At 34.1% G+C, this 27,587-nt stretch overlaps 1 protein-coding gene across 3 annotated transcripts; it reads right to left on the bottom strand.

The window, feature by feature from the left end:
* Positions 1 to 948: 948 nt before the first annotated feature.
* LOC129938788 (V-type proton ATPase 116 kDa subunit a 1-like) lies at positions 949 to 25,893 on the bottom strand. Of its 3 annotated transcripts, none has more exons than XM_056046540.1 (6): positions 25,627 to 25,893; positions 6,480 to 6,618; positions 1,834 to 3,729; positions 1,504 to 1,705; positions 1,259 to 1,433; positions 949 to 1,196 (listed from the first exon to the last, which is right to left on the bottom strand). In XM_056046540.1, exons 2-6 carry the CDS (start codon positions 6,594 to 6,596, stop codon positions 1,097 to 1,099), a joined length of 2,490 nt encoding a protein of 829 aa, XP_055902515.1. In that variant the 5' UTR covers positions 6,597 to 6,618; positions 25,627 to 25,893; the 3' UTR covers positions 949 to 1,096. The 3 variants fall into 3 exon arrangements, with proteins under 3 accessions (XP_055902515.1, XP_055902518.1, XP_055902516.1); XM_056046543.1 differs by lacking the exon at positions 25,627 to 25,893 and adding an exon at positions 14,305 to 14,452; XM_056046541.1 differs by lacking the exon at positions 25,627 to 25,893 and adding an exon at positions 14,116 to 14,297.
* Between the last annotated feature and the right edge of the window lie 1,694 nt (positions 25,894 to 27,587).

A 27,587-nucleotide genomic window follows, 5' to 3' on the forward strand; every position in this document is an offset into this window, starting at 1 on the left:
GCTGAATTTTAGTCTTAACAAAGATAAAACGACAACAACCTGCTTTCTTCATATTAAGGAAGCATTTGAATCAATTTGGAAAGAAGGTCTGGCCTTCAAGGTGAAATCTTTTCAATTTCCTGTCCACCTTGTCCATAATATACACAGTTTCCTTTCAGATCGAAAGTTTTACGTTTGAGTAGGAAACACCGATTCAACTCTTAAGAATGTCCTAGCGAGGGTTGCTCAAGGATCGGTCCTTGATCCTGATTTGTTTAATCTCTGCACCAGCCGATCAATAACCCACAAACAACGACACTTCTATTCTAGCTCTCTGTAGAGTTGTAAAATACATTTTTAAACTCTGGGAGTATTACCTACAATGGGAAATTAAGATCAACCCCATCAAAGCAGAACTTACGTGCCACAAAATGTAAACTCTTATCCCTGAACCTCCCGGAAAATACTGTAGTAGAACCAAAACATAGCGTGAAATATCTTGGAATTAATTTTTCTTATAGATTTAAATTCAACCACGCGCTAACTACACCCTTCAAAAGTCAAACGGTGCCTTTTCTCTCTTTACGTAAAAGAGGCGGCCTACAAACCACGACGAAGTTCTTGCTTTACAAGCAAATCATTGGTCTTATTCTATATGCTACACACTAAGTCCCACCTACATGAAGTGGATTCGAGTCTTTGAACGTAAGGTTCTCCGAGCTTCCACGTCACTCTATGTCTATAGGAAACCAAATTCCGTCCACTTTTATAGCAATTCGGGACTTTACAAAGCTCCTGGCATCGTACCAAGCGATGAATACCTTCACCACCTTAGCACTAACATGTCAAGGCAAATCCCGTACATACCTGTAATAATTTTTATTTTTGACTTTTAAAAGTAGGTTAACAATATGTATGTTATTGGGTATTGCGTTGTAAATATTTTAAATGAGTTCATGAACACATAAATATTGTCTTAAATTTGATTATTGTTGCTTTTCTAAATTTTTTACACATACATAACAATTAAAAGAGTATTGTTTTAAATTAATGCGTCATCAAAATACGAATTCCGATTTTGTATATTCCTAATAATAATAGAGCGTCATCTCATCTTTTACAGTTTTTCTTCTTCTTGTTCGTTTAGAATTACTTTAAAGCTGAACGGTGTAAAAGCATATCCCAAGCCTTCGTAGAATTTACTCATAAATTCAACCCTGAAAACATAATTATTTAAAGTTAAAAAAGTAAATTCAAAAATGTTAGTTCTTCAACTCACCAGTGTAAACGTAAAGTGTGAAGGAAAGCAGATAGCCCTTCCATCATAACTAGAATAGCTAGTGTGAAGAAGCCCCATATGGCAAATATAAGATACAGCATAATGGGTCCAATAAAGTATGATGGCACTGAAAATCCCATTTTTAGAAGTTGGCCCCAAAGTACTTCAGACAGCTCTAGATGAAGAAAGATAAAGATAATTTAAAGGCCTGAGTTGTTTAACTTATGGGGCAAGTTTAAACTTACGAGCATGAGCCAGCGATAGAGCCCAAAGACGCAAATAAGAGGCAGTATGTGATATTGTACTCAAAACATACTCAATTGTATGGATAGCTTGCTGAATGTAAATTTCACTTAGCGGTTCGTTTTCATGTCCATGTCCATGACCATGTTCACCACCTCCTGCAGCAGCACCCAAACTTGGAATATCAGCTCCATTTTGATCATACTAAAAAAATACACAAAATAATTATATAATTTTATTTTAAAGAGTGCCTCAAAATAAACGAAATAATTGAGGCTTGAAATCTTGTAAAAATTTTGGAACACCATTTAAAAAAACAAAGATTTACTTACAACGCGATTGCTGTTTTTTCTCCTAGAGAACTGAATCGACAAAGGTTTCGCCAGCAGCATCCAGGGAATGCACATCATTCCAATTGCGACAAAGGTCATTTGCAACGTATATTGCCCCTCGAACATGAACTCACTGCAACCCTCCAGTGGTGGAGTTGACTTAAATAACATCATATTGATAAACATGATCAACACCGACGGAGCGCAGCCTGGAGAATCGCCAAGAACTTCAGTCTTAGCAGTGTATCTGACCCATTTGAAGAACATCATAAAAGCCATGTATCCAAAGAGAAGCAACAGGAAGAGCACCTGTGGCAAGAATTCCATAAAGATAGTTCCCCATTTCTTAAGGTGAATTTGATTAACCAAACTCATGAACACTCCAAAGAGCATGTGAGTGACTCCAAATATAATTGATAACTTCATTTTGTATGAATTCTGAAAGATGATCTTGTTCTCAGCCAATTGCCAAACAGGGTCCAAACCCATCGGGTAAACACCATCTGTGAAATTTTTCGGATTCAGCTGCAAACTTGGGTTGTCGTAAACTGTTGAATAGTCATAGTGAACCTTCCACGCGGAGCCAAATACATTCATAGATTTTGAAAACACGTCATTGTAGATGAACCCAGTGTAGAGAGAAAATAAGCCCATGAGTAGAATTATGTATCGACCACCGAAGAAAATCGTCCAAATCTCACTTCCACCACGCTTCCTTGATAATTGTTTCTCCCAAATGCACATCCAAGCTCCAAACGTAAGCATAATCAAGCCATGTCCAATGTCACCAAACATCACTGCGAACAAAAATGGGAAAGTAATTATGGTGTAGAGCGCCGGATTAGCTTCACGATAGGAAGCTATGCCGTAGGCATCGATGAGGTTCTGGAAGCCCTGGGTGAATTTATTGGTTCGATTGAAGGTTGGCCGTGGTTCGTTTGTATTGATGACGTTTAGAAACGATGGTATAGAACTTCCAACCTGTGCTGATCCATCAGAAAGGGCCCTCTGTACAACATTCAAGTCCTTTATCGAAACCCAGCACTCTCCGATCAGGCATTTCTTAGTAACATCAACATTGAACAGGTTGAGAGTGTAGTAAATGGCTTTCATTTTCTTCACCATAATACTCCAGGTAGGTAAATTTCTTGACACTGTGGCCAAGACTCTGTTGCGATGGTCCTCGGTTTGGCTCAATACCATTTTCAAGTCTTCCAATCGAGTTCGCACACCTTTGATCATTTCATCGCGCTCTTGGCGGGAGCTTGGACATGGATACATAGCAGCATGGAAGCCAATGCACACCTTCTTTATGCGATTCTTCAGCTCTTCCCCCTGGAAGAATGCTACGAACACAGTTTTGTACACCGGATATCCAGTGGCGGGATCTCGGAAAGGTTGATCCAAATCAGAACGTTTCAAAAACACATTACCCCGAGATATTCGCCAAAGCATTCGTTCGAAAGAGAAAACTCTTTCGCGATTTATCACTCCCGCAACAAATGCCAATCTTCCCCTGCTTTGGGGCACTAAATACTCAGTAGGTGGTATATTTGTTTGACTAGAATCGAGGTTAAGCATTTCGTGATGTGAGAAGAAAGTCTCTGTATTTTCTAGAACCTGGCGTAATTCAGTGAGTTCTAAGTAATTTGACTTTAAATTGACTTCGTTTTGGGCTAATTCGAGTATTTCATTTTCGGTCTTCTCCAAATGTGCCTCTAGATCGATTATTTCTCTGGGATTTGGAGCACGTGGTATGTCATCGATAATATCGGGTAATTTAATGCCATCTTTTTTCAATTCGGTTTCAATGTAACGAATTTTCCTTTCCCATTCGTCACAACGTCGAACTTCAGTGACAAATTTACGTTGAAATAAATTAATCCCATCATTTAACTGTAATGAAAATAATCAGAGATATTAAAAAGCTTTGAAGGTAATGTTTCGAATTTAAAAAACGCGATTTTTCAAGGTGTTTTAGAAACCATATTGCAAAAATATTGCAAATAATCTATAGTCTATAATCTAAATTGTTATAGAAATTAGAAACTTCAAATCGTACAAGGCTTAAGGCAAAAGAAATCCGAGTCTTGGGGTATGCAACCTATTTGCTAGATATTAAATTAAAAATTAAATTGGGTGGCGCGACAGTCCGTTGAGAACCAAGGCCTAGTGACTTACAACTCTTAACCATTCCTGTGTGCGAGTAATGTTGTCAGGAATGGAGGGGACCTACAGTTTATATGCCGACTCCGAACGGCTAATTTTGAGAAAGCACTTTTTCATGACAATAGTTACTCTTGGAGAATTTGTCAATTCCTCGCAAGAGGCAGTACCCGTGAAAAGACTTTAGATGGCATAGGCAGGGATCGAACCCAAGACCTCTAGCATGACAGTCCAACGCACTAACCATCATGCCACGGGTACCACCATGCTAGATATTATCAATCTTTTTATTCTTAAGACTGCTATAGCTAATCTTGAATTGCCAACTGTCTCTCAGCTTTTTGATATAGGTTCTATGTTTTGGGATGTTTTAGAAATAGAAGAAGCACTACTTGATCTTGATGCAAGTAAAAAGAAAGGTCCTCATGGCATTCCTTCGTTACTCTTGTAAATATGCTACTTCACTGGCTTAACCACTTACAGGGCCAAATTTCTAGGTTGTTTAAAAGTTTCTTTAAACGTTTATATTCAAATCTGGATCAAAGCAACACATTACAAAGTAATCAACAATAAGTCAAATTTCGGTACGCTTCCAGCATCATGGATGTCCAAACTTTCCGAGGAGCTAATACGACTCGGACCACTACCTCGTTGCAGCCAAGGGAAGCGATGCAGGAAGAAGGTACAACGTCGAACGGCTACAATCGCAAGAGATCGCCAAATCCTTTTCCGACCGAGTTACAAGTAACCTCTCTCGAAGTTCTCTGCCGCCAACATGATCCATTCAACATAGACGACGAAAGCCAACAATACCGGAGTCCCGACTTAGACGAAGTAAAGACATATCTAAGCTGAAGTCTAATTAAGCCACTGGAGCGGATGGATTAAATGCCGAGCTCTTTAAAGCAGCTGGAGATAAGTTGGTTAGGGTCATGCACCAACTTATCTGTAAGATATGGTGGAAAGAAAGCATGCCCGATGAACGGAACCTCAGTATTGTTTGCCCGATCCTGAAAAAAGGACACCTTCTAAAATGCACCAACTATAGAGGAATCAGTCTACTTTACATCACCTATAAAATATTCTCTGCCGTAATATGTGAACGTCTAAAGCCCATCGTCAACAATCTGAAAGGTCCTTATGTGGTTTTAGACCAAGAAAGTCCACAGTCGATCAAATATTCAGAATAACTCTTGCTTACCGCTTTTTCTTTGGGTTAAGAAACCAATTGAGTGGTAAAGTCCTCTCTCGAGGGACCAAAGTATCGCTATATAAGACCCTTATCATCCCCGACTTGCTATACGGTGCAGAAGCATGGGCTATGATAAAAGCGGATGAAAGCATCTTGGTTCGGTTCGAGAGAAAAATTCTTCGTGTGATCTACGTCCCGTATGCATCGAAGGGAGTGGAGGAGAACATGAGAACGACGAGTTGTACGGGTTGTACAGCGACGTAGATTTAGCCAGAAGCGTAAAATTCCAACGACTTAGATGGCTAGGTCACGTAGAGCTCATGGAAACCAATGCTCCGGAAAGTCTTTAAATCCACACTCACAGGACAGTGCAGTAGAGGAAGACCGCTGATGCCTTCTAAAGTTCTTTCACGGGTACTGCCTCTTGCGAGGAATTGACAAGTTCAACAAGGAGTAATTCTTGTCATGAAAACTGCATTCTCAAATTAGCCGTACGGATTCAGCTTCAAACTGTAGGTCCCCTCCATCCAATTCCTAAACTTTTTGAAAAACTTGTCTGTAATAGATTATCTTTCCAATTAAGTAATTATATATCGGAAGACCAATATAGTTTTGTGTCAGTTATCAATGTATGTTTAATGACTATTTAAATAATTTTGAAGATCACATGCAAACAGATGTATTTTTTTCTCTTGAATTCTGCTTCATTTTTCTTTTAAAATTGCCAATAATATTGCATCCATCTTCAAAACAGCAAACATTTTACTTCAGAAACAAAATAAAAATGGATTATCCTTCAATTTCGAAGTTCTTGAAATCGATCAAATTAAAGAACATGCAATTTAATTTCACGCGAAATTGAAAAGTGATTTCAGTTCACTTTCGATCAAAATTCAGAACATGGGCGAAGGTGTAAGTTTGGTAAATCTCTGGAAAGTCGACGCTCTTGCTTCTCTGTTATGGTCATCAGAGATATTTTAACGTACCATTTAAAATGCCCAAATTGATTTAATCTTATTAAAATACGTGTTCCCCAAAGAAATTATCGTAATTCAACTACGTGCTTATCATGGCCTAAACAAGTCAATAAATCGTTGCACCAGGGAAACAAATACTGTTTGTTATAGAATAGACATGTTTAGAAACTGTTCTGGATAAACTTTTAAAATATATAAAAATAAATATGCAACTGTAATAATTTTGATTAATAAGTTCATTAAATAATAAATTTTCTATCTTATATCTTAATTAATAATATAAATTTGTTTTGTACAATTAATTAACTTACATCACGAAATTGAACACACCCAGCTTCTCCCAATTCCGAGACCGATGTGTAAGCAGCTTCTGGTTGTATAAACATTTGGCATAAAACCATTGTTTCACTTCGAAACATGTCCCCCATGATGAGGGCTTATTTATTTATCCTAAAATTAAAAATAGGATATTAAATAAAGTTATCAAGATTAAATTAAGGTAGTTAACATATGCTGCAAATTGAAATGTGTTTGAAATTCTATTAAATTATTATTGAAAAATTATCTAACCTACTAAAACAACCGTACTAATGTGAAAACCATATGTAACTGGCCTTAATGGATTTTTAGTGTTCGTCTCGTTGTCGCTCGCGTCGATTAAAAAATGGATTGTGCTAATCTATATTTAACTTCATTAATTCAATCTTACATATATTTCAGTTAAGATATCTTATCTAGCAGTATACATATTAAAATTGATTGATAATAAATAGAGTTGATTAAGTAAAACTTTTCGTAGAAGTCTAATAAGTTGAACATAATTAATCTATGTCTAATGGATAATATTGAACGATTTTTAAATGAAACTAGGTTAATTTAGTTAAAAGCTTGTCCTATTTAACTATTTAAATAAAAAAAACTATTTTATAACTAACCAACCGTTTGAATAATAATAACTTTCGACGGCAGCCACCAACAAGAAACCACTGGTTTGGAGAGAGGAACACAGACTTCTCAGAAAGAAAAAGAGAAAGCAAGATAAGTGTGTGGTCGAAGGTGTTAAGAGGCTTAAAAGCAGGAATTATGAGCAGGTAAACCGATATTCACAAGTTCATAAACCTCTAACCGAAGGCTGCTATGACGAAAGTGAAAACTTAATAGTAGAACCGCAGTCAATGCTGAACATATGGAAGGACCACATCTGCAGATTGTATAACGGTGATGACGAACCGGATTCCGCTTTCAGTCCATTTAATATAGACAACGAAAGCCAACAATTCCATCTTCCCGACTTAGACGAAGTAAAGATTAGCATATCCAAGTCGAAGTCTAAAAAAGCCACTGGAGCAGATGGCTTAAATATGGAGTTCTTCAAAGCAGCTGGAGATAATTTGGTTAGGAGTATCCACCAACATTTCTGTAAAATATCTTTAGAAGAAAACATGCCCGATGAAAGGAACTTCAGTATTGTTTGCCGTATAGAGAAATCAGTCGATTTAATAAAATCTTCTCTGCCGCAATATGTGAACGTCTAAAACCCATCGTCAACAACCTGACAGATCAAATATTCACATCACGGCTTCAACGATTTCAAGACTGCATTTGATAGCATCTACAGGGACGATCTGTATAGAGCCAAAATAGTCCGTTTTTGAAGAATTACAATGGAGAATTTGAGCTGCTTTATAAAGGTTGGGAAAAACTCAACAGAACTTTTCGACGTCAACACTAGCGGTACTATCTTTCAAAAGTCTGCCTAATTACTAGCATATTTTGATGAAATTGACAAAATCGGAAGAACCCAGTGTGATGTCAATGCGGCTTTTGGGAGTATTGAGGCAGAGGGGCAAAAAGGGCTGTTCCAAGAAAGGACCTACAACACCGAAGTCTAGGTTAAAACGTCACCATCGATAGAAATAACTTTAAGATAGTTAAGGACTTTGTTTACCTATGTAGGTTCCGCTATAAACGCAGGAATCAACATCCGCACTGAGATCAAACAATGTCCCGGCCCGGAAAGTCTTCGAATAAGGTACGATTGGAAAGTGACCCCACCCAAATTTGAGCACGTAACTGGAGACATCCAGCTAGAGACCGAGCTAGATGTAGAAGTTTTTTTGAGTAAAACCTTAATGGACAACGTAACGAACTTTAGACACTTAACTCAATACGATAACTAATTCTAAGTAGGTGCTTGAATAAACAAGAACTATATATCTATATCTTCTACTTCTGAATACGAAGAAGACTCATTCTTTATTCCATGCGTCATTAAGTTTACTTTAGATTCTACATAGACATAACTCAATGAGTATTTAAAAAGGTTCATGTGTTTCTTTAATTCTAAATATAAACAATTCTAAAAATTCCATTGAACAACAACGATTTGTTCAGCAATTTAACATAATTGAAACAATTTAACTGTCTTGATAAAGTGTGAGTCTAAAATTAGATTTTCTTTTTTACTTCGATTAAATTATACCTACTTTAGATTTAGATAAATACTTTTTAAGTTGATTGCAATGTAATTTCACTTAATATTTTTTGTTGTTTCTTTATTGACGAGTTAAAGTTTATTTTCGTCTTATTTTATCTTCTTTATTTTTCACCTAATTTCAAGCATTTTTATAGTCTACAGTAGTTAAACAAATTGCACACAATGTTGCGTGCGTTGCATAATTGACGAAAAATTTCCTACTTGTATTGCTTGAGTTTTATTTGTTGTTTTCCTTTTTATAAATTGTTATTAAATTTGAGGTCAGCAGTTAAAAATAAACACGCTACAATTCTTATTGAAGGTATTAAAATTAAGTTTTATTTTTCAAATTTTCCTGAATCTATCGCATTGAAAATATTATTTTAAGAGACAAATGAACTGAAGTAAAATATTTATTTAGATACTATTTCTATACAAATTTAAAACAATTTTGTCGATCCGGTTGATTAAACGAATTGTTTAATTTAATTTAAGTTATTCACAATCGATTTTTTAATAAAGAAAGTTCTTATGAAATTAGTAATTGCTCATAAATATGGAATAAGAATGCTCAAAAACATCGAAAAATTCCAAATATGTCGTCTAAAAACTGCTTACGAGTCCACACATCTGATTTTTTTAGAAAAAGAAAACACGACACGACAAAGAAATGTTCTGAATTTCATTTGAACAAAACGATTCCAGCAAATATCTTATTTTATCCCTTCTCCAAAAACCACAAATATACAATGTTGAATCAAAGAAGCCAATTGTTCAACAATAACTTATCAAATATAAGAGTTTATCATGAATAAAATTTCTCTCGGAAAAAATTTCAGTAACGATATTTGAAAACGCATGAAAGACCACACTCCGATATGCACAAAATTCTTAGTGGAAATAAGTTCCCAATTTTATTAAAATAATGCCCCACAAACTTTTATGTTCAAATTGACTCCAATATCAATGGCGGATCCAGGTTGGGGGTCAGAGCCATACAATTCATAGAGAAATGCCTGATCGTATCTTCGGAGGTTGAAAACAAACCGAGCAATGGCATTGAATGCTACCTTTAGCTTACAAAGCGAGTTGGAGTCAGGATCTGCAAATATCGCACACCCATACGTTACTATTGGTATGATAAGTGATTTAACCAGCTTTAATTTACCTTGAGTAGGCAGAATTGATCTAGTAACCGATAGTCCTCGGAGTGAAGCATACATTTTGGAGATAACATTATTGATATAAGTGTCCACGGTTGCCTACTGTTATAGCTAGGTTTTTTGCAATCGTGACATATTCGATTTGGCAGGCGTTTAAGTAAAGCGTTGGAAAATTTTAACCATCGTTCTGGAAAGCGTGATGTCAGTGGAACGGTTTTTGAGTACTGTGAAGGAAGCGTTGAAGATGGATTTTAGTGGTAAATGAGTCAAGACCAAGTATATGGTGTCATAAAATAGGACATTGAACGACGACGACGTCTTATACAAAATGTCACCATGGATAGCTATAACTTTTAGGTAGTTTAGTATTTTGTCTACTTGGGCACCGCTTAAATTCTGACAACGCCAACCGCGCTGAAATCAAACGAAGAAATAATTTTGAAATTCGGTGCTTCTTTGCGCTTGGAAGGCGATTGAATAGTAAAGTCATCTCTCTAAAGTCACCATCTATAAGACACTCATCGTCCCGGTTTAAATATATGGTGCTTTGGCCTGGACCCTTCCAGGAAAGATAAGATCTTCTTAGGATGTTTCGAGAGAAAAATTCTTGGGTGATTTTTGATCCCGTCTGTATGGATGTAGAATGGAGGAGAAGATACAACGATTAACTGTCCGTAGTGTACAGCAACACTGATCTGGTTAAAAGAATAAAAGTCCGACTTATTAGATGGCTGGGTCATGTTAATGAATGGACATCAACGCTCTAGCCCGGAAGGTCTTCGAATCCATTCTCGAGGGACAGCGGCGGCGCAGTAGAAGAGGACTGTGACTCAGGTGGGAGAGGAACTCAACCAACTTGGCGGTCGAAACTAGGGACCGAGCTGGCTGAAGGCGCATGTTGGTTGAAACTCAGGTCCACCCGGACTTTAGCGCTACCTTATATAAGTAAGTAATAAAGGCTTTTATGTTATGTAAAATATTTGATATTACGAGTTTAATAATTGTGTGAACACGTCATAACCCAACAAGTGAAAAAACACTGTTTACAGGACGGTCCTTTAAATAAACATGTTTTTTTTCAAAATCATTAACAATCAATCAAATCCAATTTCTAATTTTAAACAAATAACTAAAAAAAATTTAAACCTACCTTAACACAGCAAAACAAAAATTAAAACGTATTGAAGCTATTACAATTTATAGACAAAAAGATTCTTTTTATAATAGAACAAAAAATATACACCTATTTAAGTTTTTACATGGACTTTGAAAACTGAATAAATCACAATCAAAACCAAGCTCTAAAAATAATAAATTGTGGTCAAGATAGTTTTGTTTATTCCAATTTCTGTGGTTCAATATAAGTCTATAACAAAGCTATATTATATGTAAATTCAATTAATTTATCCAGTAAATTCTAATCACGTAACCATATCTGAAGGGTATATGACACTGTATATAGTATTCATATTTATAATAAAATTATAGTTAGTTATGCAAACTAATATCTAACATAATATGCTTTACATTTGCTAATGGTTATCAATTGTGCATGGGTTTTAATGGAAGTATAATTATTATAAAATAATAAGTTATAGTATTTTTAAAACCAAGATTAACGTTAACATTTATAGATAAAGTTTTTATTGCTTCCCTTCTGACTATAACAAACGTTTTGAACCAAGAGTGAAGGTTTTCGGATTTCTTTCCAGATCCAACAGTAAACATCTTAAACGGGCGCTACTTGGCGTTTGATAAAACAATCTGAAACCCTGAAACACTATCAAAGGGACAATTGTCAAAAAGTCCACACAACTAATGGCTTACGCAGATGATATTGATATCTTTGGAAGAAGCCAACAAGCTCACTATATTCCAGATAAAGTGAGCGTCGAAAAACCTTGAACTGCACGCAAATGAAACGTTGGGAAGGTATAGGTAGTTATGAATTTGAAGTAGACGTAAATTAGGATGGCCGCAGCCTTGGGGTGCGCAACTGGAAGGAAGGTTTATGCCAAAACCAGGAAAGGTGAAGAGGTGTAGCCCAAATTCCAGTTGTGGTAAAGAGGATGGAGTCATTAGTCAGGCCGATGGAAAAAAAATCTTTGGAATTAAATTAAACAATTAGCAAACATAAAAATTAAAATCCCAAATATCGTCCCATTTCCGTCATTTTCATATTAATGGAAATAAGTTATTGAAGTTTTGTTTGTGTCACTTTTGACGTCATCAACATCAAACCAATTGTCAAAGACCTACTCCAGAAAAACGGTCAAATGATCTCAGACAAATAATTTAATTTCATTTACAGTGTAATTAGTAGGTAATTTTTGGAGTAATCATAATTCTCATGAGAATTGTTTCTACACCGATAGCGTCATATACTAATCGCCTTTTAATAAGAAACAGGTGTTTATATAACCGTAAATGGCGAATTTGCTACAAATGCATAAGCTTTGTGATTTTTAAAATTCTCATGGTATCAAAATCGTTCGAAAGATATATGGTGCTTTACTCAAAATTATTCACTTTAAAGTAACGGGTCATCCATTTTGCGGTTTCAAAAGTATATGGCTGGAATTCGACATCTGTAAAACTTAGTTTTAAAACCATTTTTTAAATTTTTTTAATTGTTAAGACCTACTACAAAAATGCTAATTCTGCCAGAGCCATATATACATATCGTGCTTTAAGAGGAGATTATGGTTTACATAATCATCCAAATACGCAAGCAATTGGCAAAATTGTTAAGAAATTTGAAGATACTGAATATTTTAAGGTCTTTTCATCATCGTTTGGATCGTATTACTGAATATATCGCTGCTTTAAGTTGCAGTTTTGACGAAGACCCGAATCTGTCGATTCTTCGACCTTCTCAGGATTTGCGAATGTCTTACGTATTTCACATTTGGATCTACACCTTCATCAATGTTAAGTACAGCTCGCACAACAAATGAAGCTGACCATTCGCAACGTCGTAGATACCGTGTTCGATGCTTGAACAACACGCGATGGACGCCGATTTTTCGAACAAAATTGTCTTCAGCCACGAAGCACATTTTTCACACGCTGGATAATTTATTAAACAAAATTGTCATATTTGGGGTTCTGAGAATCCCATTACGAGAGGCCATTACATCCACAAAAAGTCACTTTTTCGTTCGGAAGTGTGTTTGGACCTTACTTCTTTGAAAACGACTTTGGAACGACTGTCACCGTCGATCCAGAGCGTTATGGTCATATGATAACCGAATTTTTTTTGCCTGCTATCGAAGAATATAACTTGGAGAATATGTGGTTTTAACAATATGGTGCCAAATGCCACACGTCTCTATCGAATATGGCTTTATTGCAAGAGATATTTCCTGGCCGCCTAAATTTTCGCCGTGGCGATATCAACTGAACACCAAGATCATCCCATTTGACACCGCTGGACTTTTTTTTATGGGTCCACGCGAAAGACCTTGATTATGCAGATAAACCTTTAACATTTGAGTACTTAAAATCCAACATTCGTCAAGTTATGACTGAGATACCACCCAATATGTGTCAAAAAGTGGTCGAAAATTACCTTAAAAGACTCGACGCTTCCAAAAATTCGCGTGGTGGTCATTTAAATGATGCAGTCTTTCACTCGTAATGTCAACGTTCAAAATGCATAATAAAGACAAAAATATTATGGAAGCAAATAATGTATAGGTGTTTTTTTAAGTTTACTTTTGAAACTCCAAAATGGATAACCCTGTATATGTTTATGTATCTAGAAAAATTGAAAAACTGTTTTTAAAAAAGTTGTTTGTCTTGGCTTACTTTTAAAAATTTAATTGACCCAAAAACATACACAGGATACGAGCAATTAAGAAGGTGATTATCTCTTCTTATAAATTAAGATCTACGATCGCTCTTTTCGTTGTATTTATGAAGTATTCCAAATCAGACCAAAGCATTTACAATTCTTTCTTGATCACTTTTACTATAGGGAATCTATTTTTTCATGAATAATATTTATAATTTATTAATGTACTCATTTTTAATATTCCGCATGTTTTATTGTAATCTTTATCATACAAAAATATAATTTCTTTATTAAATTCTCAACAGAACTTTTATATCAATGTAGAATAACACAATATTGACCTATTTAGTATATTTAAGTAATCGAGGTATTGTTTTAAATACGTAGCATGCTTGTTATAAAATAACCAAATAAATAAAGTTTATTGAATTGACTGTTTTTTTTAAGCCAAAATTTCACGAAAATGTAAACAAGTTTATATAGGTGAATGTATTAAAAAGAAAAATGTCTACCTCTGATTTAAAATTTGAATTCACCTTCCACAAACAAAGCTTGATTTGAGACACTTTCTCATCGGTTATCAGTATTTTTAATTTTTAATTTTGTTCTTTTGAAAATAAGCAAACACCAGAAAATGACACCTAAACAATTCACTTTTTGCACAAAATTATTTTAACATTGATAAAGGTTTATTTACTAACCTAATCAATTTCAAAAACTGAAGTAAAAACAAAAGTTTATTGACTCACTTACACGCGGATAAAAATTAAATAAATTTAGTTTTCGAATTCATAAATAGTAAATATAATACATTGACTCTCTTTAAAAAAAAAAGAAAATATTTAGATAGTTAGTTCCCGAAGCAAGTATAAAAATACGTTCTATAAGCACTCAGCCAAAGCTGCTTACTAATCTAACTCTTTCCATGGGGTTGAAAAATACTTGAACTAACTTATAACAGCTAAAAGTTATAGCATCTTTCTAAAACTTAATTTCTGTCTCATTCTATCTTTATTCTTTGGGCTAGCTTTCAAGATAAGCCCACCACCACTGGAAAATGATAATAATTTACTACCAGAAAAACAGGGCCGGATTTGGATTTTTAAAATTACAAAAAAACACTTCATGTTTTTAGGTGGTGACTTTTCAATAATAAGAAAGCCAACCTAAGTTTAACAATAAACGAATGCATTTAAATAATCTCATCTAATCAAGTTTTTCACTTGATATGATAGCTGAAAAAAAATGTTTTAAGCCTAAGGCGCAGTTGGTTTTCATCATTGAAAACAAATATTGGAATTTTTTGACAGGTCGTGTATAGCTATCCTTAAACAATTCTGTCATTGAAACAAATTTCCTGCTTGAAATCCACCGAAATTTTTCCTGACAGAAATCTTTCATTGGAATTGTGTGAAATTAGAGCACAAATCAGTGGAACGATTCGTTTCACTTTTAAACATAAAAGTATCAGCTGTTCAGGAAAATGAATTTCCGTCCGGAAAATAGAAAAATCCATTTTTAGAGAAAAATAAATGTGCAATTACACTTTGTGTGATTTCCGATCAATCTGTATATAGTTTACATTTCTAAACAAAGGGAAACACCATCGAATATCGATTCAAAAAAATTTCCGGATCGATTTCAATAATAACTGGCCCCTTAGGCTTTTAACTATTTGTGTCTAGCAGAAAACTGAAGATACCTTCAATTGTATGCCAACTCAAAAAGACTTTTTGACGAGACGTCATACATGACAAGAATTTTTAAAATACTTCGTAGCGCAACGCACAATCAGAAACGGAAAAACAGTGTTTTTTAATTTTAATAAGATAAGAAAAGTACAAAAACGAGTACGCCCACGTGTACTAGGTGTATCTTTAGTTTATATAGATTTAAATAAGAAAATATTTATAGAATAATTTTCAGTGTTGTTTATGACCTAAAAGGTGATCGATCAAAAGGTGTGTGTTACAATCAATTAAATACAAATATGTCAAATATCACCTCTACATTTTTATGTTTCGTAATATTATCTTGTATTTCCTCTGATACGGTGATTTTTACGCCGGGTAAAAGTTTTTGCACCACCTTGCGCATATATTATTTTTTTTCTTGATAAAATAGTAAATGATAATGATTAAGAAAATATCATAACTATGATTTGAAATTCCAATTTGTTATCTTTGTCATATGTAAGTGCTTTAAAATATTAAAAGCTTTAATTAATTGGCACATTTTTGTATCCGAATCAATGAATGTGAATTTTATCCGTTACTTTAGGGTTATAAATTGACTGCTGGCAGTTTTAAGAACATTTAAAACAAAATACAGACTTTACTTTACAGTAGTGTTGAAAAGCGTCTTGTTTGAGCTCAATTTGAAAAAGTTGAAGAAATCGATGTTAACGATAGCAACATCAACCTCAAAATCACTAAAAAAAAGTTTTTAAACATATTTAACCTGGCATCAAAAAAAGGTAATATCCTTCGTTTGATTTAAGCCTTTTCAAGACCAAAGCTTCAGACGAAAATCCCTTAGAAAATAATATAGTAAGCACGCTGTTGGTAAGAGAAAACTAACGTTTAAAAAAAAAAACATATTTGTGAAGTTCAATTGCATGAAAAGTCTTTAAGTTAATGAAGACTTCAAAGTAAATATAATTGAATGCAAAGAATCTCAAATAACTGCAACCAATTGATTGTTGAAAAAGTATATTGAAATTTTGTAAGATACAATTTGTGTGTGAATCAATTAATACAATTAGTTGACATGCCTTCCCTATCTTTGGAAAAGACACTTATTGTCTATAGACAGCCTCTTCAGCAACAACAAAGAAAACCGTGAACTAATTGAATCTATGAAGCCTTTGAGAACATTAAAAGTCAACGGATTCTATGGGAATAATAATTTGACTTACGCAAGTCATCGACCTGAAAGCAAACGACAAAGAAACCATCCTTTTTAACGAATTTTTCCAGACGCTGCGGGTAGTTTCCTAGCCTACTGTATTACAGAAGCTGTTTGATCCTCGCCTACAATTTAAGTACCCTTACAGGAATCACAAGTGCTACCAGTAACTGTCCCACTCTCAATTACGAGCATCCCTCATAATTACGCAAGCATAACTCTAGCATGGATATAAGGCCATGTTGGTATTAAGGAAAACGAGGCCATCGATATTGCATCAAAAGAAGCGAGTCGTTATTGTTACTTAAGAACCGCCTAATATCGCTCAAATATTTACAAAGGAAAATCATACGCGTTCTTTGTGGATGTCAAGGCTGCATTCGACACAGTCGATAGAAGATCGTTGATGTACAAATTGTACTGCAAGGGAATGTCTCACAAGTGTAGAGTCATAGAAAATATGCTGGAAGATACATGGGCTGCCGTGTGGGATGGGAAATAGTATCAGAATGGTTTGAAACGAAAATTGGAGTGAGGCAAGGTTGTACTCTAACCCCTTTGCTGTTTGCGCTATTTATCGACGATGTTATGGTCATTCTGCGTGGTGGAATTGAAGTCAGCAGTACTACTATCAAATCACTTCTGTTTGCAGATGATAAAGTGATTCTAGCTCATTCACCGGAAACGCTACAACTGATGATCAACAGATTATGCGAATACTGTGCCAAATGGAACCTAGTGGTCAACCAAGTCGAAGATCATGATCTTCAATAGAGGGAGAGGCAGACTACGAACAAATTAGAAGTGGCACAACAATAACGAAAGACTTTGTCAACGAATACAAGTGAAGTTGAGTGATCTTCACCTGAAATTTAAAAATGGAAGAAATAAACTTAACTTTTAAGATGTATTTCTCCACCAAATATCTCAACCATAGAACGAAATTTAAAGTTTTTGAATATATTGCAGAATCCATTATGCTTTACGCAGTCAAACTATGGGGAGGTCAACAATATTATGAAGTTGAAAAACTTTTATGCTTCTACTTAAAACGCATGTTCAGACTACCATCGAACACACCAAACTATGCGTTGAACCTGGAAACTGGATTATTACCGTTATACATAAAAAACACTAAAATTACAGTCTAATTACATTATAAAGGTCTTAAACATGGATGAAGGTCGATTTCCAGAAGAAGATCAAGATGATAACAGTGAGCAGAAAAGTTGGATGGTGTGATGAGTGGCTCATACACGTTTGTGTAATTTCGATCCAAGCCTAGACCAAGAGCATCCCAATAACTGGAAACAAAGACTCTACGAGATCATTTCCAGTGAAGCAAGAGGATACCTTTACAGATTGGTGTACAATACACTCAACTATAACCTTCAACATGCAAACTACTTCAGAGACGAACTAGGCGTAGAATCCATCTCAATGATGCTAAGGGCGAGGGTAGAACTTCTTCCGCTTAATTATAGGCCACACCGAGATGACCTTCCAATATTGTGCAATATATGTAACATAGCAGAGAGAGAAGACATATTTCATTTTATGGGCAGATGTCCGACTCTTCGTAAAACAAGGCGACATTTCTTCGGTAACGATACGCCTTCAACGGAACAACTTCAGAATATATTGAACGAATTGTCAGAAAAGCTATTACTTTTTTGTAAAACAGCTCTAAGTTATAGAGATAGAATATTAAATGCTATTTCAAGTAAATCATTAGTGATTCATTTTATTTTTCTTTAAAAATATTTCTTATTTAAATTTAAATATTGTTTGTTAATTTCATAAACAGTATACCAATCGGCAGACAGCAAAGCCACGCCATAAAGATTTTGTAAATGTAAATTGTTATATCCTGATGTTGTTAATAAATAAAATTTTAATCTAAAAAAATCTACAAACGAAAATCAAGAGCTCGAAAAATTCTGACGTAGATAACAAAACTTTTATCGAAAACATCAAACACATTTTGGAATTCCTTACAACAAAACTCGAACCAGAGAGGAGTACATTACTTTATTTCGTATTAAAGTAGGAACATCTCTTTTTTCAAGCTGTCACTATTTTACTAACGACCTCCCAAAAGAATGCGAACAGAACTTGCTGATTTTCCAATTTCTCCTCAAACTAAAGACAACGATTACATTAAACTTAAGAAGAAACAGATAGCCAAAATACTTGATCCATCCTATGTCGGATACTTTCAGCGCTTTAAAGTAGCCATTAACTTCCACAACAAGTTTAAAGACATTTAACACTTTTACAGCAATACTATAGTTAAAGATTTGAAAGATTTTATGTAAAATTATCACTTTTTATTAATTAAATCTAAGACAAATCAATAATATTAACACGACACCTAAGGTCTTGTTGCCCTAATGCCTTCCATTTAAATAATTCACACAATTTATTTATAATAAAAATACTGAATTTTTTACTCTATTTATGTTTCAACTCAACAAATTTATTTTAAACTCATTTTAGAGAACTTATGGGCTTAATGAGGAACTTGAGTGTTCCAGAAATATACGTTTAATTTGACCACTGAAATTAAACTTTTTAAGAAACAAGGACATATCGTTGATTAAATTAAATTAATCCACTTCTCAAAACAATAATCAATGCTCTCTTCGTTGTTGATAGTGAATTTTATTTATAAATGATATTTGCGCAAAATTTTAAACAACCTTTTGTTAAGGGTTTAACAATTTACCTTTCTTTATTTAGTTTTGCTATCTAGTAAATTGCTAATTGCCTTTTATAAACAAACGAACATCTAAACATATCTAAAAAGTGACACTTCGTAAAAATAAACAAAGCAAATACGCTTAAACGGACCTATTTATTGGAATTCCTAACTGTTTACTGGCCCATTCCATTCACTCTTATAAGAATATTTTTACAGAACTTATATGGATTGGGAAAATTTCTATGTAAAAGTTAAAGCAGCCATAGCGCGATTTTTACCTAAGCAAATTATTAAGCGATAGTAAAATTTTAAAAGCGTTTATAATTAGTAAAATCATCTTTTAAGCTTAGTAAATTGCTAAACATGGCCTTAACATTTTACTAAATCGCCCTTAAGTTTAAAACAAAAACCATTCTATTTTTAAAGCAGAAGCTCAATAGTATATTGCTTACTATCTAAAGTGAACATTTTCGAATTCTGTTAAAACTGCAGGGCCTCTGGTATTGCCTATCGCGCCTTAAAACTCGCCATATGAATATATTTAAACAGACAGCCGCGTATCGCGTTCCTTTGGGAAATGAGCTAAAAAAAAAGTCCACAAAATAAGTCTACACATACTATACTAATTTCTACGCTGCTGATAAGCGTTTTATTCAAATTAATATAATGTACTGTATGAACAGTGTACCTACCTACATACATTCGTACATTTGAATTGAAATATATTTAAAAAAAAAAACAACAAATTGAGTCATATTTCTTAATTTTGCTGGAATGTTTTATTAGCTGTCTTATACTGCTCAACTGCTGACATATATGTTGGTACTACAGAGAACACAATACTATATTTACTTTGATATAAACATGGACCGCAATCATATACGCATGATTTGATAAATAGATTAGGAAAGTATTCTATATCTATCTTTTCAGTATCTGTACTGTATACTCGTACTCGTACCTAAGTTACTTTAATTCTTAAAGTGGGATTTATTAGATGCACGTTGTGTCGTATATTTATAAAGTTTAAACTATGTATATAATGAGCAAGGTCATACATAACGCACTTTTCCGTTTACATTTTTAGAATAAACGTTATTCTTTTACATTTGTTTAGACAGTCCTTTAAAATATTAATAATAATTTATGATGTTAAAAAAGCAACTGACTTAAGATTATTTTACGTCAGAATTTTATATAAATTTAAAATTTTGATAATATCCGGTGCATTTTAAAGGTATGTACGTTCCATTGAGAAAAACTGTTTTGTTCTTTTTGATTAAAAATCCAACTATAAATTTATCCAACTCTAACAAATGTCCCTATTTATGTAGTTTTGGCTCGTTTTCAAACTTCAAAATCGTCACTTTGGAGAATTAACTTGAATACGTGCCATTTGCACTATATTTTGGAAATGCATAGTGTTTGAGGTTCTAACTTATTTTTTTCCCACCCCAAAGGCAATTATTCAGATGACTATAATGATAAATCGATTAAATTAATAAAGCTCAGTCAAATATATTGGGCCACATTCATAGTTACTTGATAAGTTCTGATTTTGTCTTTGCTAAACTAAACTTCAGTTTATGTTATTCATAGACAATTTAAAACGATAGCCTGGAGTTTAAAATTAAATACAACAGTACCCATGTTCAAGCTTTTTTTAAATTTATAAAGCGTCAAAAAAACATATTAATTGAAAAAATACGTTAAAAAAAACTGTCAATTTTATGATTGAACTTCAACATATTGAAGATCGAAATTCAATTAATTTCAAATCCACAACGGCTAATTTGAGAAAGCTCTTTTCATGACAAGAATTAAAAATACATAAGGTGGCGCAACAGTCTGTAAAGAACCAGGGCCTAGTGACTTACAATTCTCAACCATTCCTGTGTGCGAGTAATTGTAGGAATGGATGGTACCTGCAGTTTATATGCCGAATCCGAACGTCATATTTGAGCAAGCACTTTTTCATGACAAAAATTACTCTTGAAGGATTTGTCAATAATAATGAATAAAACTTTAGGTGGCATAGGCAGGGATCTTACCCAAGACCTCTGACATGACAGTCGAACGCAAATCTATCTTAAAGCTAGACAAAAATTCATAAAACTAGCCTAATTAACCATAACTTCCAACTAACTTACTGGTCCCATACGGACACTCTAAGTTAAACTATAACACTCAAAACTAATGCCTTTCGGCCCTAAGATCTATTTTACTTCAATTAAATTTTATTTATTTTTGTATATATTAGAAAATTTGCAAAAAAAAAACTAATATCAATATCTTTATTTATTTTTACTTAAAACTTCTTAAAATAAGGTCCTTAATATAAAACTTAAAGCTAACTTAAACTACCTATTCTACCTATAAACTATTAAAAACTAGAACAACCACACCAGCAAATCAGTTAGATTTACTAAATATGAAAAACAAAAAATGTTAGATAGTTAATCTAACATTTTTTGTTTTTCATATTTTGTTGTCTTTTTTTATTTTTTTTTGTGTTTTTTTTTTTATTTTTTGTGCCACCATGCCTATTCTACTTAAAACTGAACCATAAAACAAGTATAAAAGCAGACCAAGGCTTAAAACCCCATCCCGACTACCAACTATCAAGCACCGATTGAAGCCACCAAAACTGGTTCTCCTGCTTCACCCTATCAGTTTGGTCCCATTCGGACACAGCCCTACTGACCCGAAGTAGATCTGCTTTGCCTTCTGCCATGACTTCCCGATTGTACAGGAGTCGCCTGTTAACGGTTCGTCGTCTGACGTGGTAGATAAACTGCCAATCTATCCTGTATCAGACCGCATCTATCTTAAAAGAGGAATGCCTCTGGTGGAATGAAGCCGCTCAAGCGTGCACTTTCAAATTACTCGTCGTTGGGATAGAACGCCCCGAAAATTAAATTGTTGGTCGAAGACATAGCTCTTGAAATGTGATCTCGAACGAGTTTTATCACGAAATTGTCAATTCTGTTGATTCGAGCGCCATTGTATAGGACCTCGTTGGAATAGTAATGCACGTAAGAAGATTTAGCTGTTCGATATAAGCTGGTACAGCGTCGCGTCGTAAACACTGCTGCTCTAACACCCGAAACTTCTCCATCCTGGAAAGGGACAAGGTTGAACCACACATTACAACCATAAACGATAATCGGCCGCATAAGGACCATTCAGCATTTCACCTTCACTCTGTTCAGCCGTTTCGTCAGAGCGAAGGCTTCTCTGTGCCTGGTTAGAACAGCATTTATATGTCTGTCGCTGCTCCCTAATAGCTGCCCGTGAAGATAAACGATGACCATCTTGCGCCAATTCTTGCACGTATTCCTCGTGGCCCTAGCCAACGGAGTCCGGAACAGAATTGTCTCCGACTTCTGGACATATATTTTCAGTTTCCAGTCGTCGCAATATCGCTGAATCTTGTCAAAATCACGCTGCAATAGAATTCTAATAACCTCAACCTTTCGGGCGTTCTGTACGCAATTTGCCTTGGTAAGACTAACTATCAGCATATCATTTCGAAGGTAAAAGTGATTAAGTAGGGCTCTGTTTTCCAGGTCGTGATTTGGTACAAAAATATATAGAAATCATTTTTTCAAAAACTTTGTCCACTATTACTTTTTTAAGTATATTTCCGACAAGTATTTTAAGATTCAAAGCAGTAGCAAATTACCTTTTTTTGTAACATGCAAACGGAATTTTAACTGGATCAACACTATGCGAACAAATAAGCAAATGTGATAGAGTTTTAAAGGAGATACCTTATGAACATTGTTTTTTCCGGATGCTTCCAAATTGCAATGAATTGAAAACACTAATTCTGGCAAAATCCAATCCCAGGTGGAACAAATTAATGGACTCCAATAACCAGGCATATATGGCCTACCCATAACTTAAACCGTTCTATCGAACTTTTATGCAGATTCGGACATGATATAAATATAGAACATGGAAGGACCGCTTCTCCAACTTATATAACGGCGATGGCAAATCGAATTCTGCTGTAAGGGAGATAGAATCACTCAAACAAGGCGACGCAGAACAACAATTCCGTCTGCCCGACCTCGACAAAGTGAAGATAGCTATATCATATCGTTACTGAAGCCCAGCAAAGCTGCTGGAGCTGGAGCTGACGGCATCCTTGCCGAATTATTGTAAGCAGCAGCCGATGACTTGGTAGGTAGCAGCATGCACCAACTCTTAACCGCAAAATATGGTGAGAAGAAAGTATGATCGATTAGTGGAATCTCAGAATAGTTTGCCCAATACTCAAGAAACGAGAACCTTCGAATTGCACTAACTACTGAGGCATCAGTCCCCTGAACATTGCACCGAATTACTCTGATACGCCGATGATATTGACATGATTGGAAGATATAAGCTTGATGTCAGTGGAGCGTTTTTGAACATTGCGATGGAAGCAGAAGAGATGAGTTTAGTGGTCAGTGAGGGCAAGACAAAGACAAAGTCGACGTCTTCGACGAAACTTCACCATGGACAGCTATAACTTTGAGGTAGTTAGGGAGTTTGTCTACCTACGCTCCGCTATTTATTCAGACAACGACATCAGCTTTGGAATCAAACGAAGAATAATAAGTGCAAACCGCTCCTTCTTTTAACTTTGAAGGCAATTGAGTAGTAAAGTCCTCTCTTGAGCATCTAAAATCACCATTTATAAGACCAGTTCTGGTTTATGGCGCTGAGGTCGGGACCCTTTCAAAGAAAGATAAGAGCATCTGAGGGTGATTTTTGGTCGCATCTATAAAGATACAACGACGTATTTACGCGCTGTACAGCGAGACTGACCTTGTAAAAAGACTTAAAGTCCAATGTCTTAGATTGCTGAATCTTGTAGAGTGAAGTGACATCAACGCTTCAGCTCGGAAGGTCTTCGAATCCAATTCGAGACTCAGATAGAAGAGGAGCTCAATCAACGTGCGAAACTGGAAGCAGCTAGCTAGGGACCGTACTGGCTGGAGACAGGGTCGCTGCAATATGTACCTGACATTGGCCTTTAGGAGAGCAAAGTATCCCTCACAATATTCACGCTGCGCTGCGGCCGTAGCTGCGAAGACCAACATGAAAGGGAAACTGTGGTTCACTTTCTCCGTAAAGATAATGCCCTGGAGAATTCTATAATATTAAGCTTCGAAAGGGCATTCCTTCAAGATTTTGATGAACTTTCCGGGATGAAAATCGAAGACTTGATTTACTTTCTGAATGTGAAGAAAAGCTGTAGTATCACTAATTTTGTCAATATAAATCCGTCATAATGCTTAAATTTGATATTTTATTAGTTTTGGAATATACGTTTTAGACTGAATTTTTAGTGCTAATTCAAACTTAAATTTTTACTATTTACTTAAGTCTTTAAAGTTTTCAGCATTGTTTTTATTTTTAATACATTTCAAAAACTTGATATATAATACAATTGTTTAGACAACAGATTCGTTACAAGAACCAAACTTACTTTCAAACCGTTTTGCCTTTTTCACAGTTCTTTTAGATTTTTGTTAGATAGGTCAAATCTTCATAGCTTTTAACATTATTATATGAAATAATATAAATATTTCACAATAGCTTAAAAATTCCTTAGAGTTTTAAAAAGTTATATATCAAAAACCTGACGTGATACATTAATTTTGAACTCAAAATTAAGAAAACCTTGTCGACGAGTGTAATCAAAAAAGTAAGAGTACAAGTCAAAGAAAAATCCAAATCTACTATACTTCAAAAAAAGACATGCCATCAAAATCTTATACATCGGTATGAATCTTGAACTTTACTTTTGATTCAACTTATAAGAAGTATCACTTAAACTCAAAAAATAAAGATACAATTCTCTTCATGATTGGCTATTTATCATTCTATTAATAATCAATTATACTGACAATGCATTACACTTGTAGATTTTATATTCAATTTAAATCTTTTAAATCAAATACAAACTAGAAACATGTTTGTTTTCAACAATTTGTTTTCCCATACCTTTAATTAAATTGCCTATTATTATTTTTCTTTAATAGAAATCATGAATAAAACATAAACTTCCATAAATTAGTGTGTGCTTTGCATAAATTCATCACCAGTAATAATCGAGTCAATGTTTTTAAAAAACCCTCACTTAAGAAGCTATCCAAAACTCTTCACCTCATTTCAAACAAGAATATTTCAAACAACGACAACAACACAATAACAACCGCACTGCAGAATAAAAATTGAGCACACAAAAAGGTATTTTAACGTACCTACCTAATTTACCTACTAAACTATGACGAAAACAAGGTCATGACTTGAGAATTCTTTGGGCTTAGAAATTAGAAACATTGTCTATGTGAATATACTTGTATATCATATATAAACAATAATTCAAATTTAATTTAATTAATAATATACTTACTACTTCAACTGAAGTCTAACTAGATTAACAAAACTATCTTTCACAGCACTGACTTTTGAACTTTGTACACAACTTTTCTATAATGTTGGTGCACATGTTAGTTATGGAAATTTAGTTTTTGAATATTCTTTTATTAATATAAATTAATATTATAGAACCTTAATTTATAAACCACCACCGCAATGAAGATGTTTTATTTTGTGTATTTTTATTATGATTTTTAACGCAACTCGAATTTACAACATGTTTTCGAAGCGAACCAACGAAGACTGAATCGAGTGGAACTATTTTATTTCATTTCAACCTGTTGAACTGGTTGAATGTTGAAGTTATGTAGTTTAATTTAGTTAGTTAGTTGGTCATAGAAGCGTATACGCGATATGTTGATAGTTATGAATATGGAAATAGTAAAAATAAGAAAACATAAATATTTAAATTTTAATTAAAACTAAAAGAACAATCCCACAGAAGGTGACTGCGTGGGATCTTTATTTAAAAAATAAATAAATTTAAAAGAAATTAATAAGGGATTTAAAGAACATCTTTAAGTTTGAATTTTAATACAAATTTTTCGCGTTTAAACTTTTCCTGTCCATATATATAAATCAAATACTTGAAATACTTAAGTGTCTTTTATCAATCTGCGAATTTTCTCTTAAAACTGTTTGAAATAGAAATGAGTGTGTACCTATTTTATTGCATTGGAAATGGCTAGACATTACTTGTAGCTAGACTTGGTATCGTCTTGGACTCTGTCCACATTAATATAAGAGCGATTACATTACTTGCATTTCCCTGAAAGCTCTCTTACGCAAGTTTTGTGTTCCATTTTAATGGGTTGTTTGTTTTGATAAAAAATTGTTTTATTTTTTACAATATCGCATTTCATTTTCTAGAAGACAACCGAAATTATTATTAATTACTTTCCCAATGTTTCTACTTTTAAAAACAATGAGGTGAATATTATGCTTACATGTGGAACATCATAGATGTGAAGCTTTGATTAAAACTTGAATCGTTTAAAATGCATCGAAAAACCTATTGCTAAAGTATAAACATACAAGCTTTAAGGATTTTTTTTGAATTTTCATTGACTTTTAAAAAAAGGGGCTGGGATTGAACCACACCTTCCATCCTGTCTGTCAATTTGTCTGCTTAAACCTTTAACAAAATATTTATAACAATATTTTGTGTGGGATAAATATTAAAACCTCAATATCTTCATTTCTCCTAATACTTGAGTCGAAAGCCATTTCTCATCAGTTTTTTGTTGTTTATGTAGGTTTTCGTGTTTTGTTAAAAAAGTTGTCAGTTTAATTAACTGTCAAAAAAATTAACTAGAAACTACCAACAACATTTTTTGCATATGATGAATTAGTTTGATTCCAAAATCGATTTTTGATAACGAAACCAATTTTTACCAATTATAGTAGCATTTCTAAAAAGTTTCTATTTCTTATATAAACAACTACTAATCGGATTTTTGTAACAAAATTTTTAATAAAAAGAATGAAATCATTTTTAGGTCAATACATTCATTTATTCACGACATATCGGCAATCGGAAACTAATTTTTAACTACTTATACCAATTTGACGTTTCATGAAAAACTGAATGTTGGATTTTCATAAATATTTTACTAAATGTTGAAAACAATATTTTCTATAAATTTGGAACCCAATATCCTAAATATCATTAAAATTCCAAAAGGAAATCATTGTAATAAGTCCAGATTTGACATTCCTTGAAGTTTCAAGGTTCCTAGAGTCGAAATAAAAGATTTTTAGATAGATGTCGGTGCGTGCGTGTGTACGTATAGTCCGTACTTCTGTACGTTCGAGGCGTTTTTTTCTTCGTCCATAGCTCATCGACTTCAAATAAATGTTGTTATACAGAATAAAACCAGAAAAATGCAGAGAGCACTCTCAAAAAAACGGGTTCGGTGATTTTTTACCATAGCA

The sequence above is a fragment of the Eupeodes corollae genome, chromosome 1 (genome assembly GCF_945859685.1).
Source record: "Eupeodes corollae chromosome 1, idEupCoro1.1, whole genome shotgun sequence".
NCBI classification, from domain to species: Eukaryota; Metazoa; Arthropoda; class Insecta; order Diptera; family Syrphidae; genus Eupeodes; species Eupeodes corollae.

Coding starts and splice junctions, on each gene's coding strand:
- LOC129938788 (XM_056046540.1), bottom strand. CDS start 6,596: ATGGGGGACATGTTTCGAAGTGAAACAATGGTTTTATGCCAAATGTTT. Junction 1,434..1,503: donor TCTATCGCTGGCTCATGCTC/GTAAGTTTAAAC, acceptor TTCTTCATCTAG/AGCTGTCTGAAGTACTTTGG. Junction 1,197..1,258: donor CACACTTTACGTTTACACTG/GTGAGTTGAAGA, acceptor TTATGTTTTCAG/GGTTGAATTTATGAGTAAAT.